Source organism: Corvus brachyrhynchos, unplaced genomic scaffold, assembly GCF_000691975.1.
Source record: "Corvus brachyrhynchos isolate BGI_N302 unplaced genomic scaffold, ASM69197v1 scaffold59, whole genome shotgun sequence".
Lineage (NCBI taxonomy): Eukaryota > Metazoa > Chordata > Aves > Passeriformes > Corvidae > Corvus > Corvus brachyrhynchos.
This window is the reverse complement of record NW_008246054.1, coordinates 3,901,931-3,918,666: the sequence shown is the minus strand read 5'-3', so window position 1 is coordinate 3,918,666 and position 16,736 is coordinate 3,901,931. Positions and strand designations below refer to the sequence as shown.

The window sequence follows — 16,736 nt, the reverse complement described above, 5'->3', positions numbered from 1 at the left end:
CTGGCGCCCCGCAGTCCCCGGTGGGAGGCCAGGCTGTGCCCCTTCCATGGAGAAATATGAGGTGCTGCTGCCAGGCTTAGGCTCTGCTCGGCAATAAGCGCGTGGCTGCAGCGTTGTGGGGGTGTAGATGGTGCTGGAGGTGTCAATGTGGGGTGCATGGCCCTGAGGAGGGGCATGTTCCCTGGGCAGGGACTGTGGGTACAGGTCCCTTTAGGGACATGCTGTAAGTGGCTCTGAGCGGGTTTAGTGGTGCTGGAGGGGTTTATGAGGGGACATGGCCCTGGGGAAGGGGTGTGGGTACCCCTGGGAGCAGCACACAACCGTGGGAGGGGGAGTTGAGTGGGCCTGGGGGGGTTACATGGTCCTGGAGGGGCTGTGGATCGCCCTGGGGGTGCTCTCAGCACAGGGGATGCCCTGAAGGGGAGGGAGGGGAAGGCCTGTGTCCCAGTCAGGAGTTGGGGTGAAGGTGGGTGTGCCCCTAGTCCTGCCATGGGGAGCTGGAGGCCTTCCCTGTGTGGAAGCTTTCCATGGGGAAGCGAGCGGAAGGGGTTTTTGCCTCAGATGTTCTGCCCTAGCTGAGCAGGTGCTCTGGGGGTCTCCTGTGCCTGCAGGTGCTGGAGCAGCTCCAGCCCGGGGCACTGGGCACGATGCTGGCAGCTCGGCTGAAAACAGATGAGGGTGTCCAGAAGAAATATGCAATAAAGCAGGTGAGGAGGTGGTTGCTAGGAAAACAAGAGTTTGGCATGTTTGTTTTCTCCAGGGGCACCATGATCGTAACAGGAGACACAGGCTGGGCAGCTCAGCTGCTGTGAAAGAGTAGGCTTGCTCGTTATTGTGCTGCTTTTTGGGAAAATGGGAGATTCAGATCAGTTTACTGGAATGCTGAGGCTCAAAGTGGGGAAAGGGCAGCAGCCTAGGTAGGTGCCCTCAGTGTTCTCACCTCAGCTCCCTGCAGCCCTGACAGGAGAAGCCCTGGCTACCACACACTCATTTACAACTCTGTTTTACCTATCTCCTGACGCCAAAACTGCCCCAAACATTACAGATTTGAGCTGGCATTGAAAATTTGTGTCACCTCACACAGAATTTCCAGTCCAGTCACCGTGACAACAGTGTTCTGGCTTGAAGTTCCCCTGTGTTTCTTTTACAGTCTCATCCTTGTCTTTTGTTTGGTGCAGGTTGAATACATTGACCAACACCAAGCAAATGTGGCCTTGAAGGAGGTATTGGTGCAGTCTTTTCTTTACTACTTCACTTACAAAGACCAAAGTCTTAATAGAAACAAGTCTTTTATCTACAAGGATTAGCTGAGTAAATAATAAGTAAATCAGGTAGGACTGTTTGTGGGGTGTGCTCTCTGCCCTCTGCTTGGGCTCAGGCCAGGATTTTGTATTAATTGTTGTTATTTTTGGATATGTAAATTCAAATGGACAATTCTTCTTGGAGAATAGTCCTTTCTTAGAGTTTTTATTTGTTTTGTGAAGCCAAGGCAAAACTCATGCTTTTGGCCTTTAAGCTGAAGGAGAACCTTGGTCTGTTTTAGTTTATTATTAATAACTCAATGTCTAGAGAACATATTTAATGATATGCTCATTTCTCAGAGTTGGACTTTTTTAATGTGAATGATTTGACTGGTTTTCTCTCTTTGTTGCACTTTTTTTTTTTTTGGTGCAAATTTGTTGCAATGCCTCGAGTAAGAAGCATCAGAAATACTCTTAAAATACCAAAAATGGTTGCAATGAAATATGTGGAATAGCACATGATGGATGAGTCTCACAGTGCCCACTACACACAACATCTGGAGTTGGAAAAGAGTGACAAGAGATGTCTCTGCAGATGTTTTATCCTGGTCAGAGAGGTGACCTCTTTCTGTACCAAACATGGCATTACCAGTAAAACTTGATCCAATTTTTCAGTTGAAATAAATATTGAAATCCATCTATTGAAATAAATGCGGTTGTGCTATCTGGGAGCGTGGCTCTTTTTAGTTTTTCTGTTGTGTCTGCACAGCCACAAACACAACTACAGAAGAGTAACTTGAGTTCTTTTTATCTTCCACATAATCAGCAAATTTGCTGAAGTGATTAGGATTTGTTAGAGCCCTACACGGAAACCACCTTCAAGGAGGTAAAAACCTCGTGTCATTGTATTTGCTGAGGCTCGAGCTTGCATGGAGGTTACAGGAAATAATGGCTGCACTTGAAAAATCGTCCTGACTTGTATTCTAAGATGTGTTTTCAGGTTTGGATGTTAGGAACTGAAGAAGGGGGTTGTTCACACATCATCCCCCTGTGGATCAGTTTATATCCTTGGATCTGTCAAGGCTGTTGCAGCACTGAGTAGAGTCTGAGTGAAATATTTTCCTTCTTTCCACACTTGTGGATGCAAATATTTAACAGAGCTGGCGCTTTGGAGAAGTTTGATGAGAAATGTGACATGAACAAGTCAGGAACTGGCTTAGGGTGTTATTTAAGGTCCTGTTAAAGGGAAGGACTGCTATAGAAAGCTCTCTATTTTATCTTTTTTTTTTATTCTATGCAGGCAATGGATTTGCTAAAACTCCGCCATTCACACATCTGTACTTACAAGGAATTGTTTGTGACTTGGAATAACGAGGTGAGAATGGAACAGGATTGGTTAAACTGGAATGTGTGGCTTATGTTCTAGGCACATAAGCATATTCACAGATTTAAACTTGGGGTCATTGGGGTGAGATGCTAATAAAGAAGGTTATTTGGTTTCAAACAAGCCTGGTTTTTTTTTGACTCCTGAATGAACACACTAAAAAGATGTGAATATGTATTTGTTGGAATCCATCACATGGCAGACTCCCAGATTCTGATGGGAATTAGTGTGCAATTCAGATTTTCATGCCTGCATGAAAACCTTTCTATAGGGGATCATAAGAAGCTGAAAGCCCTGACTTATTTATTTGCAGGTTTTCTTCAGTGCTTGAACAGAATCTTTGATGATTTCGTGGATGTATAATTGATTTGAATCATCCCATACAGCTTCAGATAAGATGCTTGATAGTGGTGGTTTGTTTCATTTGCTAAAACAATGAGCATGCTGTATTTTTAATGAAAGAAATTAAATATTATCTCTTCTGTGAGGGAATAATCATCTCAGAACCCTTTTGTACTGCGAACATCACACCCACCAGTTTGGTTTTGTCTTTCTTACCTGCAAACAATTAAGCAATTTTGGTGTAATGTTTTATTACAGGTCTCATCTCCGTTCCTCTGCCTGGTAATGCAGCACTCAGGGCAAGGAGATCTTTCAGCTCTAATCGAGGAAAAGAGGCAGAAGTCAGAAAAGATAACAGACATGGTAAAAAGTACAGAAGAGGCACCTGTTTGAACTGAAAGACTTGTTGCTTTTGTGGTATTTCTTCTTTCTGAAAATCCTCCCTAAAGTCTTCAAAGCACAGGAGGGTGGTTTTGGAAACTCTTCTGAAAGATATTTGAAAGTTACTGTCTTTGTGTGACACTTTCATGTCTATTCCTCTCCACAGGTGGTTCAGAAGTTCCTGGGACAGATGGTGGATGCTTTGTTTTACATACACAAACAAAATATTTGGCACAGGTGAGCAGAAATCTCATTCTCTTTGTCTGACAGGCCCTTGTTCTTTGCAGTGTTGGTTCAGCACAGTGCTCAGAGGCAGGGATTTTTACTCTTCCAAGAGGAGAAGTAGGGAGTAGAAATTCCAGACTTTAGATTAGTTTTCTTTTACTTCTGAAGTTACCTACTTCCTGAGTTTTGTCTGGAATATTCATTTGACTGAGGTATTAGCTCTTGTTTTTTTGAATGTTAAAAATTGCCTATCTCTGTAAATGCTCACATTTTGGTGGCTGTGATGGACAAAGTTTACTTTGTGTATCTGAATAAGAGACAACCCTTGCATTCCATGCTCAGATCAATTTGTGTCACAAGCACAAATTTTAAAGCATTTAAAGAAGAAAATAATTGTATTTTGGCTGATTATCATTTGTAAAATATCAACCCAACCCTTCTGAGGGCTAAAGATGCAGGGGATTTGTAATTATATGTAATTAGACTCTAATTTCACAGGCTGACAGAAAATATTTGTGTTGCAGAAATCTCAAGCCATCAAACATCCTTGTGACTGGTGGAGCATCCTTCATGCTTAGTGACTTCAGTACTGAAACACTTATGAAAGATGAGCTGAAGTGGAGAATAAGAGTGGAAAAAGGTAGGCATTTGTTTTTTTCTATTGTATTTTTAAAAGATTTGGTTGTGGTGGATGTTTTTAGTCCTCAGAGAAAAATTAGGAAAGAGGAAAAAGTTATCTTCCCTCTCCTTTCTCTGCATGAGACTATTTGTCTTCTAAATAGGATTTTCACAGGCAGTTGTCTGCAGCATTAATTGTGTTTGCAAGTGAAAATTACAGATATGTCTGTGACCCTGAGCTCTGCAACCAAAACAGTTGGAATCCCTTTTAGCTTTATACTCAGAAACATCTTAGAAAATTGTTCTTTAGTTTACAGTGTGTTTTGTGGTCTTTGGAAGCACAATGCCAGCAATGTCACCCTGTGATTCTTGTTTCTACAGACAGCAAGTCTTGGATGGCTCCAGAAACATTTGGGTTTTCTTTTACTGAGAAATCTGACATCTGGTCTCTGGGCTGTGTCCTCCTTGATATGATGAGCTGCCTTGTTCTGAATGTGTGTAAGAGTGATTTATAAGGGATTTAAAGGGTCCTGGGCTCACCAGGATATCTGTAAATGAATTTGTGAGAGCTGTCTGACACTGTGCTCTTCCCAGGCAGAAGAGATAACTTCCTTACTGCAGGATATCAGAGGGGACAGCAGCTGCCTTGAGGGAGTCCTGACACTGATGCAGGATGGAGAAAGCAGCTATTTGCCTTTCTTTCCAATTTTACTGATGATGCTACAGATTGAGCCCGGCATGAGACCCACAGCAAGGTGAGTTCTGGCTGCATTCCCTTTATTGATTTTGTCCTAAACCCCTCCTACACACACAAATTGGGAATGTTAGCTGCTGTTGGAAAGGGTTGAGTTAACATTGCTTATCCTCCTGCCTCAACAAATTGAGTTATTAAAGACTTGATGTTCATTCAGAGTGGACACTGATATGCACAGGTGTCCCTTTTTGCAGTTATATTATAAATTCATGTTATACACAATTTTATGAGCCTGAACTTGACACCTAAGTGTGGCTTGTACAGTGTGAGCTCTTTCATTAGTTGTTTTGAAGTAAATTGTTTTAAGTTCTGTCAAAAAAAATCTAGTCTAGAAGTAATATTAGATTTTTTTAATATAAAAATTAAACAATGCCAGTAGATATTCTTTTTTACCTTACCAGTTCTAACTTACTGGTGCTGCCTTTGTCTCTCAAAATTCTAGGGATCTGGTCACTGTTCCATTTATTGGGAAATGCCTGGCTTTTGCTGGTGACACCTCAATAAAACTGAAGAAGTCTGTGTCTCCCATAGTAACAGATGTGCTCTTTCAGGGAGGAGTTGAAAGTGTTCTAGGTAATAAGGAGAATAAGATTAATGTCAAGGTGATTTTCATAGGAAATAGACCCTTCCAGTCAGGATGGATTCTACCTGGAAATAAATTCTTGGACACTCATTTTACCTGAAATAAAATGGAATCCTCTTTGGAGCAAGGATCACTACAGAGCCTTTTCTCTAAACTCCTAAGATTCTCAGCCATTCCTACTGCAAAAGTTAAGCAGGGTCAGAGGTCATTCCTCAGAAGATTTGGGAGCTCCACTTACTTTGTTTGCATTGTAACGTATTTGCCAATTTATGCTACAAAGGATCTGCTCCATCATTTTCCTTCTAAGTAAAGGAAGATGTTCTTTTAATCTGAAAAGTCTATTTTATATTCCAACATGTCCCCAAATATATATATATATATATATATATAATGCCAAATACATTGTGAATCATCACACTTTGTAATAGTGAAATGTTTGATGAGTTGAGGGAAAACAATCAACAGTCCCTTTTCAACAATCCCAAATTTCACTATTTTCATTCATATGAATTCACATCTAGCACAAAACACAGACAATTGGAGTGCTTTGTGTTTGTGTGGAATGGTTAGAAGAATTTCCTTGGTTTCTTAGACTTCATGCAGGCTTCCTGGGATATTGAAGAAGTCCAGGCTAAAGGCATTCAGCACCTTGCCAGCTTTGTAAAGGATAAAAGTGGTAAGGCACTATTTGATCAATTTATTTATTTATTCTGCTCCTTCCTTACACTTTGAGATAATAGGAAGAGGAAAAAATTTCTAATGTCAATAAATGAAAATGAAATTCCTCTCTTCCTATTTCTCCAGGCCAGTAGCTGATAGGATTGTGTTGGTTCTTGTTCTGTACATGCTTTTGTTAACCAGCAGAGGTGTTTTACTGGATAAGAAAAATGGGCACTGGAAAAAAAAAAAAAAAGTGATATTTGAATTGGCAACAGACTGACATTTGAGGAAGGTGATTTCCACAAGTCCTGGAATGACTTGGGGGTAATTCCTGGGGCTGCAAGGCTGGCAGAGCAAAAGGAAGCTACACCTGGCTAATTCCCGTGTGTCTTGCAAAGCTGTGAGGGTGAAAGCTGTCTACTTTCTCCCAGAAACTGCACATTTTTCAAATGAAACTTTCAGATCAAGGTTAATAGTTCAAAGCACTGTGTTAAATCAGTTGTAAAATGCTCTGTCCTTTGACAGCACTTTAGTGCTGGGATTGGCTTATGATGTTAAAACTTAGGGTTATTTATAGCTTTAATTGATAAAGAAAAAGAATAATTTGGTTTTTCATTAGACTTACCTTTATCTTCAACTTAAGAAAGCTTTACTTGGTAATCCAGTGGGCTTTGGTTGTAAATAACAAAATGAATCTGTGGGATTCTCATCCAGTCCTGGTGACAGCAACACGAGGCTGTGCTCACATCTGGCTTGTTTGGCACTTCTGCACCATGACTGAGTGATGCTCTCAGCTTCACAAGTGCTCAAAATGGACCCCTAAAAACCATCCAGTTTTCCTCATCATTTTATCACATATTTGTGGGTACACTGAGTAGCTGTATGGGGTATTCTGAAAGCTCCAAGTGTTCCTGGAAATAGGAGTTGGGGTGAAACACTTTGCTCTGCAGATTCTGAACTGCATGGCTTGGCATTCCCTGCACCCCAGCACTTGCTGCATTCCAGTGTTGGCTACACTTGGCTGGCACAGCCTTCAGCTGTCTTTAATAGGAGATATTTTCCACACAGATTAAAAAAATTCACTCTGTTTTGTTCTCTTTGATTCAAGAACCTCGTCTCAAACAATTTCTTTTCCCCACAGCATTCCCCTGTCTGCTAAAATGCACAGAAGTGATCACTGGTGCCATGAAGACTCACATAGATTCTCTGGACTTACAAGTAGAAGGCTGCACTTTACTGCTTGAAATTCTTAGTCAAGGTACGATTACAAGACTTCCTCCTTCTGCTGGGTCGTGTAAAGATTAATGGAGCAGATAATGGGTTCAGTAATGATTTTGGGGATGATTGTAAAGAACTAAAGGAAGTTAAGCAGCTTTCTGGATTCTTGTGGCCTTCCTTCAGGACTGGCATACAGGAATTGTGTGTTAAGACTTAATTTTAAATATAGATACTGATCTTGTCCAACCAAGTTTGTTTTCATGTTGTGTAGGGTGTTACCAGAGTGCATAAATAAAAGACTCTCCTTGTTTTGGTATTTACATTTGAAACCATAAAAGTGGTTTTGGGTCTCCTGTGTGGTCCCTGCTGTCACTTTCACGGCAATTTACCCCAAAACAACCTGATAATGACACAAGCTTAAAAATACTGAGAATTGACTTGCAGAAAATGAAAGTTTAAAGTAACTTTTGCTTATTTTATGTGAAGTAGTGCTGTTAATTGAATGTTTTGCTATGCTGACAGCAGGGCAGGAGGGTTCAGATTTCATTCAAACCCACTGAAATCTTTGTTCTATTCCAATGTTTGTGGTGACAGCTCTGGAACACGGGGTGATGATGGCCCTGGATGAGTGCGTGGCCAGCTGCCTGTTAGACACAGTGAGAAAACACTCTGAGAATGAAGAGTTCCTGTCATCACTCTGCACATTATTGATGATGGTTTCAGCCAGTGGTGGGTCACCTTGCTCATTCTTTGGGGAATATTAATTTATTTTTGTTTTCTGAAACAAATCCAAGATACAATGCAGAAATGGTGGCTTCACTGAGAGTTGTAGATATCTGTGGGCATGTATTAGTTTAATAGTGGTAATATTGGTAAGATTGACCAGATATTGATAAGAGAACACCCCTGAAAGTATAATATACAATGCTGAGGCTTCAGGGACTTACAGGACCCCTCTAATAGATACAATTCTGTATTTCCTCTTGGTTTGGAAGCAAGTACAAACTCTGCAAATAGTAGTGCTTGAGATAACGAGGGCATAGAACCTGAATTCTATTTTGGACTGTGCCATGATGAATGGAAACCATTGTAGCTAGTTCTTCTGCTTTGTTTCCTTCTGAACTTGTAATTCCTAAATATTTGTAGTATTTTTAGTTGTTTTCAGTGTCAGTTCAACAGTCATCAAAGACTGTTTTTAGAAATGGTTACAGAAGGATTTAGCAGCAAGGGTGTAACCTTAAAAAAAATTATTACAAAAAGTCATGTGTGAGACCAAACTATTTTTATCCAGCGTTTCCTAATTCTGAAGCTTGGTTTGAATCGTTAAAATGGAAACAGGTGAAAAATTGTAATTTACACCCCCTCGGTTCCTTTCCTGCTCGGTGAGTTTAAAGTCTGTGAGGAAAAAGGATGGGCAGACATCCATTTGAAAGGATCAGCTGTGTTAAGTGCATCTTGTTAAAGAATTCGGTGTGTGCTCTTGCTTTCTTTTGTCCAGCTGATGGGCTCATGTTGCCGGTTTGTTCTCTCAGTTTAAATACGTTTAGCGCTGCCTGTTTCGAGGCCAGTGGGTGAGACAAAAATACCGGGTTCTATAGAACTTCTGTGGTTTTCAGAAGTAGCTGCAGAGAATCTCAGGAAAGTTGGAATCATTCCAGACCTTCTGTCAATTTTAAGACGTTTTCTTCATAATGACCAGATCTGCTTCTCTTGCTGTGCCGTTCTCTGGAGCTTGGCTGTGAGTGGTAAGTAGAACACAGCCAGTATTGTGCCTGCTCTCATGTGACTGAAGGGCAGCAGGTATTGTGCCTAACTGAGTTCAGACATTCCTGTCGCTGGGATTGGAGTTTTCTCCCATTCTTGTTGGCAGGGAACTGGAATGAGATGATCTTTAAGGTTCCTTCCAACCCAAACCAGTCTGTGATTTTGTGATTCTGGAGAGTTATTTCCACAGCACTGCTAGAATCACTTTGTGATCCATTAAATCACAAAGTGATTAGATTAGATAAAAATAAAAATTAATGCAGATTTTTTTTAGCAGCCCTTTATGTGATAAGGTGTCAAAGCCAAATTTTTGCCATTCAGGCCAAGACGTGACCTGATTTTATATTTACTGATTTGTTTCTGTGACGTGTTCTTGTAGAGGTGTGTGGTGTTCTGATCATCAAGGAAGGCTGCAAGCACAGACTGTGCACAGTTGCACTTGGTGTGTTTTATTCCCTCTGTACAACAAATCACCTGTTGGATTTATGGGAATCTCCATCCTGCAGCCCAGATTCTGTCAAAGCTGTGGTTATTTCTGGAGGTTTCTTGCTGTGATCCCTCTGCATAATTTAAATGGCAAAGAACACAGGTTCCTGCAGAAGTTCAGCTTTCCCCAAGAAACAGAATTATTTATTAGTCCTGTAGCATTTGGTCTGGTTCTGTACATTTTTGATTCCTTCCCTCTGCTGCCCTCCAGACTAAAGCAATGTTGTATTATTCCAATGCCAACACCCATTAAGGTTTTACTGATAAAATTTGACATACACTGATATTATCACTTGATTAAATAACTCTGCCTGACGCATTTCCTTTCTGTTAAGGTAATTCAGAGAATAATGGAGACCAAGCAGTGCTGGAAAGTGCTGTCCCCGTCACCTCTGCAGTCCTTCAGAAACACCTCCAGAACGGAGTCGTTGCAGAGTCTGCCTGCTCGGCTCTGTGGGCACTGTCACTCCAAGGTGGGTGTTCCCAGTCTCCTTGTCCCTTGGGCATGGAAAAGGTCTGTGTGTCAGTGGTGAGCCCTGCAGTCCAGGCTGCTCGGCTGGAGGAGGCTCTGCAGATGGCAGCAGAGTTAGGAATTTGCATCCTCTCTTGGTCACTCTTGCCTGCACTCGCTGTGTGACTCCCTAATGGAGCCATTTGTGATGAACTGCAGCAATTAAATCACCAGATACTGCTAATGGGGACTGCATTGGTGGGCAGCCAATTTGCTTGGTTGATTTGGAACAATATTTCATGTTAAAAAAGAAATCATCTCTTTCATTATCATGTGCACTTAGGAACCCGTCATTGCAGTAGTCCTGTCTTACACCAGAATATTGTCACATTTACCTTCTGCCTGCCCTTGTGGCATTGATCCACTGGGAAAAGCTGAGCAAAACACCCTCAGCAATCTCATTTCTATTCCCCATCAGCAGAATAAGTTGAGTATTTGGGACTCTTTATTCTTTTGGCTTGGAGGACATTGAAATTTTGGGGTTTTCTGTGTGTTTTGTTTATTTTATTTAAAGACTGTGTAACAGAGAGTGACTGTGAACCCACAGCAGCACTTCTGTTGGATACACTCAGGATGAACCCAGAAAGAGCAGTGCTGGTGAAGAATGGCTGCCTGGCATTAGCCAGCCTTGTGAGGCTGTCAGGTAACATCCTGCAATTCTGGTTTTATTAATTACAAATCAGCTCAATCAATATGAAAACAATCATTAAAATCACTTCTGCCCTGCATGACAGTGTCAGCTGCATATCTGGTCTTCTTCTTGTTCCCAAATGCTTCAGAATAGCTTTTAGGAAGACTGAAAATAATGGGCACAACTTCCTGAAAACATGACACGTGCCAGCTGGGGAGGGGATGGGAAGCAGATCACGCAGTCTGCAGCTACAATGAGCCCAGCAGTGTTTGTCCTCCTTGCAGAAACTGCAGCTTTGGCAATTCTCCTGGACTCAAAAGGCAGTGGAATAGAGCTGATCAAAGATGAGTATCATCTTCACTTCGATGAGCCAGGGGTGGCAGAAGCTCTGTGCCTGCTGATCAGCGAGATGGTTCAGTATGGTGAGATGGCTGGTGCTGTTACTTGCTGAATCTCCTCCTCTATCCCAACCCCAAAATCAGTAAAACCACAACAGCAGCTGCTCAGGGACATATTAGTTGTTCTAACAAAAGACTTCCTTTGTGTCTGAGGAAGTTCCAATTCATCCTCCTGAGAATTCACTCCACTTGTTCCCAATAAATGCCACTCTGGTGGTAAAACATTTTAACTTCATCTTACCTTGCCTTCTCCTTGTGTAGCTCTGCCCTCTCCCTGTGCTCCTTTAGCTCCTGCTCCATTGGCAGTTGTGCTTTAACCATAAATTATCCTGTTCATTGACACTGCAGACGAGGTTATGCTGGATATGAAGTCCCAGAAAATGGAAAAGCTGCTGTCTGAAATAAAACTCCAGTTTCCATTTAGCACGGTATGGAGAAGTGTCTCTGATAATAAAGAGGGGGTGCTTAGTATATTATTTCTGGTGATGGACTTTGATCATAGTGCAGAAATTTAGAGAATTAGCTGCATGTGGAGTGAAGAGTGAGTTTGTAAGCATAGTTCTAACTGAGAACTAGTGGTTGAAAGTTCTTTTTTCTTGTTGTTTATGCTGAAATTTAAAAAAAAAAAACCTATGTCCTTGCAACATGACATTAATTTACTACAGTCTTCATGCTAAACCAGGCTAAAGTTTACAGGAATAAAGCCATAAGTACATTACATCCAATTTATTTTTGGTTTGGAAGTGGCATCATTAACAAAATAAACAAAAAACCAACAAAAACTTTCTGACAGTTTGTGGGAAGATTTAACATACATTAAATTTCACCAAGTAGTCACATTGAAAAAAGGAAAAAAACAGCCAAGTTATCAGAGCTATTTAATGTGTTACACTAATGATTCTTTTGCAATGGCTTGCTGGCAAGAAACCAATGATTAGGTTTGTTCATCAAGCCAGTAAAACTGGTTAGTCTTAATTTTGCTGATTTTAGTTATGTGTTTATAGAATTGGTTTCAAAGACAGTTACAAACTGTTCTCCAGGGTCTCCTGCAGGCATTGCCTGCACCACTTTAAGCAACACTGCAGCCACAGGGTAGTGCAGAAAAAAATAATCACAGATGAGGAGAAAGCTCCCTCTCCTGTTGTAACAACAGCAGCCACTTTAAAGACCCATGTTAGACACATTGTTTTTATTAATAAACAACTACAAAAATAAGTGGAGCAACAAGGTAATCTTCTATTTGACACACAAATAATCTTCCCATTTCCCTGCAGGAGATTCTGACCCTGGTGGATGCCACACTCTCAAAACTGAGGAAGGAAAAATGCTTTGTCTGAGAACAAGACTTGGGCACTGCAGGATACCAAAGCCTGGATCCTCCATTAGAAGATTCTTCTCACCAGGAAGATGAATATTGGGCTATTAATAATATAAAAACAGGTATTATTGTTGGTTTAGGTACCGAACTGTGTCACTAACAGCAATAATTAAGAATTCACCTTGTGGTTGACCTCACTTTGTGCACCTCACCATACTTGAAATAAAGATTTTAGTCCGGGCAGTTTTGATAAAGCAATGGCAGTTTCTTCTTTCATCTACCATAATTAAATTTCTTTTAACTTATTCAGTGTCTGTTTCCCTTGAAGAAATTTAACTGAAGTTTCTTCCCAACTGCAGGCATTTGTCACAAAGGTGGTTTGAACACAGTAGCAGGCATCAGGCACAGGGGCCATCCAGCAGGGATACCAGCAGCTTTCTTGGACAGCAGCATTCCTGTACTTCCAGGTTATTGTAGAATTGTCTTTGGATTGATTTTATGAAGTAGCTGCTGTCAGTTCTGACTTATCTCTAAATTTGGAATGTGACATGAAACCAGCAAATGCTGCAGATGGAAGATTCTACCCTGTGTTTTTAAGTTTTACAATTTTTGTTGTTAGCTTTGTTCTTAACAGCAGCTTCCCATTTCTTTTTCTCCAAGGTGTAAAGTCTCATAGCTGCTTGTGCATCCTGGATCTGGAAGAGAACAGACCAGATAAAGATGTGAGATAATAAGCAGCTAAATCTTCCATCATTTTAATACATCCTTCCAATTAGCATTTTATGATCTCCCTTTACATTTAGGCTCTGTGCCTAGTGAAAGGGATAAATGGTGTATTTAGAGTCCAGGGCCCACCACAAGGCTCTGCACTTCTGATTGTCACTGGGAAAGTCATAATGAAAAAATTCTCTTGATACAGTATCTATGAGCTCCCCTCCCAATTTTGCTTCCCCAGTTCATTCCTCTTTTCCATCCTCCTGCCCGCTGAAAGAAAGGCTCTCACACTGTTTATGCATCCTGCCACAGTACAGCAGGGCAGAATGCTGCTTTCAAGGTAAGCAGATCTTGACCATTACCTTTTCCCCTGGGGATTTTAAAATAACAAGAATTCAGAGTTAAGAGCTGACTTGTGCAAAAGCTGTTTATGAAATAAGGAAACAGTGAGCAAGCCTAGATGACAATGTCACTGCTACTGGTGTCCAAGCAGAGCTTGCTGAGCTTCACTGGAATGAAGGCACAGCATTCTGGACTGAATCCAGAACGCAGAGCTGGATGTTCTGAGGAGGTACCTACCGAGCAGTGCTCTGCTGTCTGCACCTGAACATTGAGCAGCTTCTCACAGAGCAGCTTCAGGGATGGCCTGGAACTCTAGAAACAGAGTAAGATCATAAACCATGCTGTCTCACAGGACTTGAAACAACAGAGAGGGGTGTATATATAAAAACATTATGCTCCACAAAGAATAGCACATCTTAGCCTCTGCTGGTGAAATATCAGGAATAATGAATGCATTATGAGACCTGTGTGCATAGGTAGGAAAGAAGGAACAGGGTCAGGTAACAGCAAGCACAGGAGCCAGTCAGCAACTCTGGAGTCTGTTAATTGAGCTCCTTCCCAGCAGTCTCTTACCTTGACTCTCTCTTTGAAAGGTTTGTATCTCTGTGTGTCCCTGATCTTCTTCTGAGGATGATCAAGAAATAGGACCTAGAAGAAATCACATTTTCAGACTAAATGTGCTATTGGATGAAACTTTACAGAGCTGAATGTGCAGCTGCCTGGTTTTTCCTTCCATCCATTATAAGAGACTCTTTAAAACCACGAAAGGACAAGACCCAGATCATACAGACACAGGCTGGATTCAGGACCACGCTTTCCAGGAGTTCAGGTGTGTTCCCTTGATCCAGAATGATGCATTAGAAATTTAATTTTCAATGTACCTTTAGATCATTCTTTAAGGCGTGTCCAACTAAAATCCTTCCCTTCAGGATCTCAGCAACCTCCTTCTGAACCGTTTTAAAGTCTTCACCTAAAAATGCCACACAAGGAAACATTTTCCATGAGCAAACACTGCATCTTTTCTGGGAAGTAACTGTATCCTTGGGACAGTAGTTAGGCAAACTGCACAGTACACTGAATCCCTGCTTGCTAGAACATAGAGGATTCCATATAGAGCACAGCATGAATAGGAAATGACTTTTTTAATACCATACTCCACCAGTTAATTCCTTCAAGGGCATTTGTCATCACTGCATAAAAGCACTTCTTCCCACAGTTTTTCTTTGCATTAAGTTTAACATAAATCTCAGCATTTTGTTTCCCCAAATTAGGTCTCAAACTGTTCCAAGCTCAGCCAGTGAGGCTTCTGTGACAACCCCATTGAATGAAAAAACATTCTGGGGGGAAACCCCTCGTACCTGTGTTTATATTCTGAGGCCGTATGCCACTGACAGCTGTCCTGTAGTCTGTCACCTTCTCTGTAGGCTTGACATACTTGTCATAAATGCACTTCCCAAACTGGTTGACGATGGACACCCGAGCCACGATGCTGTCCTCGCCCTTGGGGCCCACCCCCACCATCTCACAGTCCATGGCCACAGCTCGGGTCAGCCTGAAAGGCAAAGGGACAGCTTGGGGACACCTCTGCAGGGCCCAGGTGGAGCTCACGAGGTTCACACATGGATCTGAACAGGGCAAAGCCTGTCAGCAGATGAGGGGAGATGTCAGCTCAGTGTGCACCTGCACATCAGTTCTCAGAAGCCTCTGCTGCCATCCTTCCCCCTGGAATGTCACTCACCCATCAAAAGCCTTTTCCTTCACCAGCACCTGCTCCACAGACTGGGATTGCTCCGTTTCAAGTCCCAGGTTCCTTCTGGCAATTTTTGCTGCTTCAGGTCCTATTGCTGCTTCAATATCTTTTGGATCAACATCATCAAACCAGATGTCAGCCCTGGGAAGAAAAGATGTAATTACATTTAACAGTCTCAAAGCAATCTGGTGTCTGTTGTATAAAAAGTATGTTTACTTTTTAAATCAAGAGCTAAGCCCTGTGAAAATTAAGTCTATGACTGTCACCTCTGCAGGTTTCTTGCTGTGTCTGAGGAGTAGGGGCAATGTGTGTCTTATTTCTTCCAGAATTTGGTCTGGGAGAGTGCAGCTGTTTTGAATGTACCTCTCTGTGCTCCCCCCAAAATGAATATTCACATCCAGAGCTGCTGCCTTGAAGTACTCACTCTTTGGGCTGCTGCTCCACGTGTTCCTCAGCTTTCCTCCTCTTATGTTTTAGCTCATCCTTCTCCTTCACAACAATGCCATTTTTCTTCTTTTCTTTGCAGCCTTTCCCATTGCTTTTGGTGCCATTTAAGTTCTTATTCACTGTAACCCCCTTGGATTCTGGCTTCCCTGCAGGAGGACTGTCTTTAGCAGAACCAGTGACCATTTTATTTGTGGATTTGGTCTTTACCACAGTCCCATTCCCATTGATTGCTGGGACTTGTGGACTTTTGGTTGCTTTGAGTGGCTGCTTCTTTTTGGTGTCTGTTTGACCCGTGGAGAGGGGTTTGCTGGAGTTATTTGCCTTTTGTTTCAGTAGCTAAAATGACATTAAAGTAAAAAAAAAAAAAAAAAAAAGGAAAAAATATAAAGGAAAAGAGCCCAGAGAAGAGAAGACTTTAGGGTGACCTAATTGTGGCCTTCCAGTACCTAAAAGGAGCCTTCAAGAAAGAGGAAGAGCGACTACTCACAAGAGCCTGGAGTGACAGGGCAACAAGGGCAATGACCTCAAGCTGCCAGAGAGCAGGACTAGATGGGATATGGGGAAGAAATCCTTCCCTGTGAGGGTGCTGAGGCCCTGGCACAGGGTGCCCAGAGCAGCTGTGGCTGCCCCATCCCTGGAAGGGTCCAAGGCCAGGTTGGACGGGGCTTGGAGCAGCCTGGGAAAGTGCAAGGTGGGGGAGGTGGAATTGGATGATCTTTAAGGTCCCTTCCAACCCAAACCCTTCTATGCTATTTAATGACCTTAAATCTTTTGACCTCTGCCCAGTACAAAGATGTTTCTGATGGTGAGAGGTGAAGGATCCTTTCCCTGTGCACCAGCCAAGCTTTTGCTACAGGTGGCACCTCCCAGGAGTGGAGCTGGCCAGGGGTACCCCGAGGTTTGGTGGGATTTGAGCATTTTCCATGTCAGTGTGCCAGCGGCTCGGGGAGAGGCAGCAGGATGCGTGGC

At 42.2% G+C, this 16,736-nt stretch overlaps 2 protein-coding genes across 3 annotated transcripts; one reads left to right on the top strand and one right to left on the bottom strand.

Annotated features, from left to right (window-relative positions):
• The first annotated feature begins 6 nt into the window (after positions 1-6).
• On the top strand, positions 7-11,833 carry STKLD1 (serine/threonine kinase like domain containing 1). Of its 2 annotated transcripts, none has more exons than XM_017745542.1 (18): positions 7-61; positions 612-707; positions 1,179-1,223; positions 2,542-2,616; positions 3,226-3,330; positions 3,515-3,585; positions 4,098-4,213; positions 4,573-4,685; positions 4,786-4,946; positions 5,388-5,518; positions 6,121-6,204; positions 7,330-7,446; positions 8,001-8,135; positions 9,023-9,151; positions 9,992-10,129; positions 10,715-10,810; positions 11,083-11,220; positions 11,545-11,833. In XM_017745542.1, exons 1-18 carry the CDS (start codon positions 47-49, stop codon positions 11,709-11,711), a joined length of 1,932 nt encoding a protein of 643 aa, XP_017601031.1. In that variant the 5' UTR covers positions 7-46; the 3' UTR covers positions 11,712-11,833. The 2 variants fall into 2 exon arrangements, with proteins under 2 accessions (XP_017601031.1, XP_017601030.1); XM_017745541.1 differs by having other exon boundaries at positions 10,682-10,810.
• A 74-nt stretch (positions 11,834-11,907) lies between these two features.
• Positions 11,908-16,134, bottom strand: REXO4 (REX4 homolog, 3'-5' exonuclease). The gene is made up of 7 exons (XM_017745543.1): positions 15,745-16,134; positions 15,309-15,461; positions 14,929-15,122; positions 14,452-14,540; positions 14,144-14,218; positions 13,808-13,882; positions 11,908-13,209 (listed from the first exon to the last, which is right to left on the bottom strand). Exons 1-7 carry the CDS (start codon positions 15,948-15,950, stop codon positions 13,108-13,110), a joined length of 894 nt encoding a protein of 297 aa, XP_017601032.1. The 5' UTR covers positions 15,951-16,134; the 3' UTR covers positions 11,908-13,107.
• Between the last annotated feature and the right edge of the window lie 602 nt (positions 16,135-16,736).

Coding starts and splice junctions, on each gene's coding strand:
- REXO4 (XM_017745543.1), bottom strand. CDS start 15,950: ATGGTCACTGGTTCTGCTAAAGACAGTCCTCCTGCAGGGAAGCCAGAA. Junction 15,123..15,308: donor AAGGAAAAGGCTTTTGATGG/GTGAGTGACATT, acceptor TTTGCCTTTCAG/GCTGACCCGAGCTGTGGCCA. Junction 13,883..14,143: donor CTTTCAAAGAGAGAGTCAAG/GTAAGAGACTGC, acceptor CTCTGTTTCTAG/AGTTCCAGGCCATCCCTGAA.
- STKLD1 (XM_017745541.1), top strand. Junction 708..1,178: donor AGAAATATGCAATAAAGCAG/GTGAGGAGGTGG, acceptor TGTTTGGTGCAG/GTTGAATACATTGACCAACA. Junction 3,586..4,097: donor AAACAAAATATTTGGCACAG/GTGAGCAGAAAT, acceptor TTTGTGTTGCAG/AAATCTCAAGCCATCAAACA.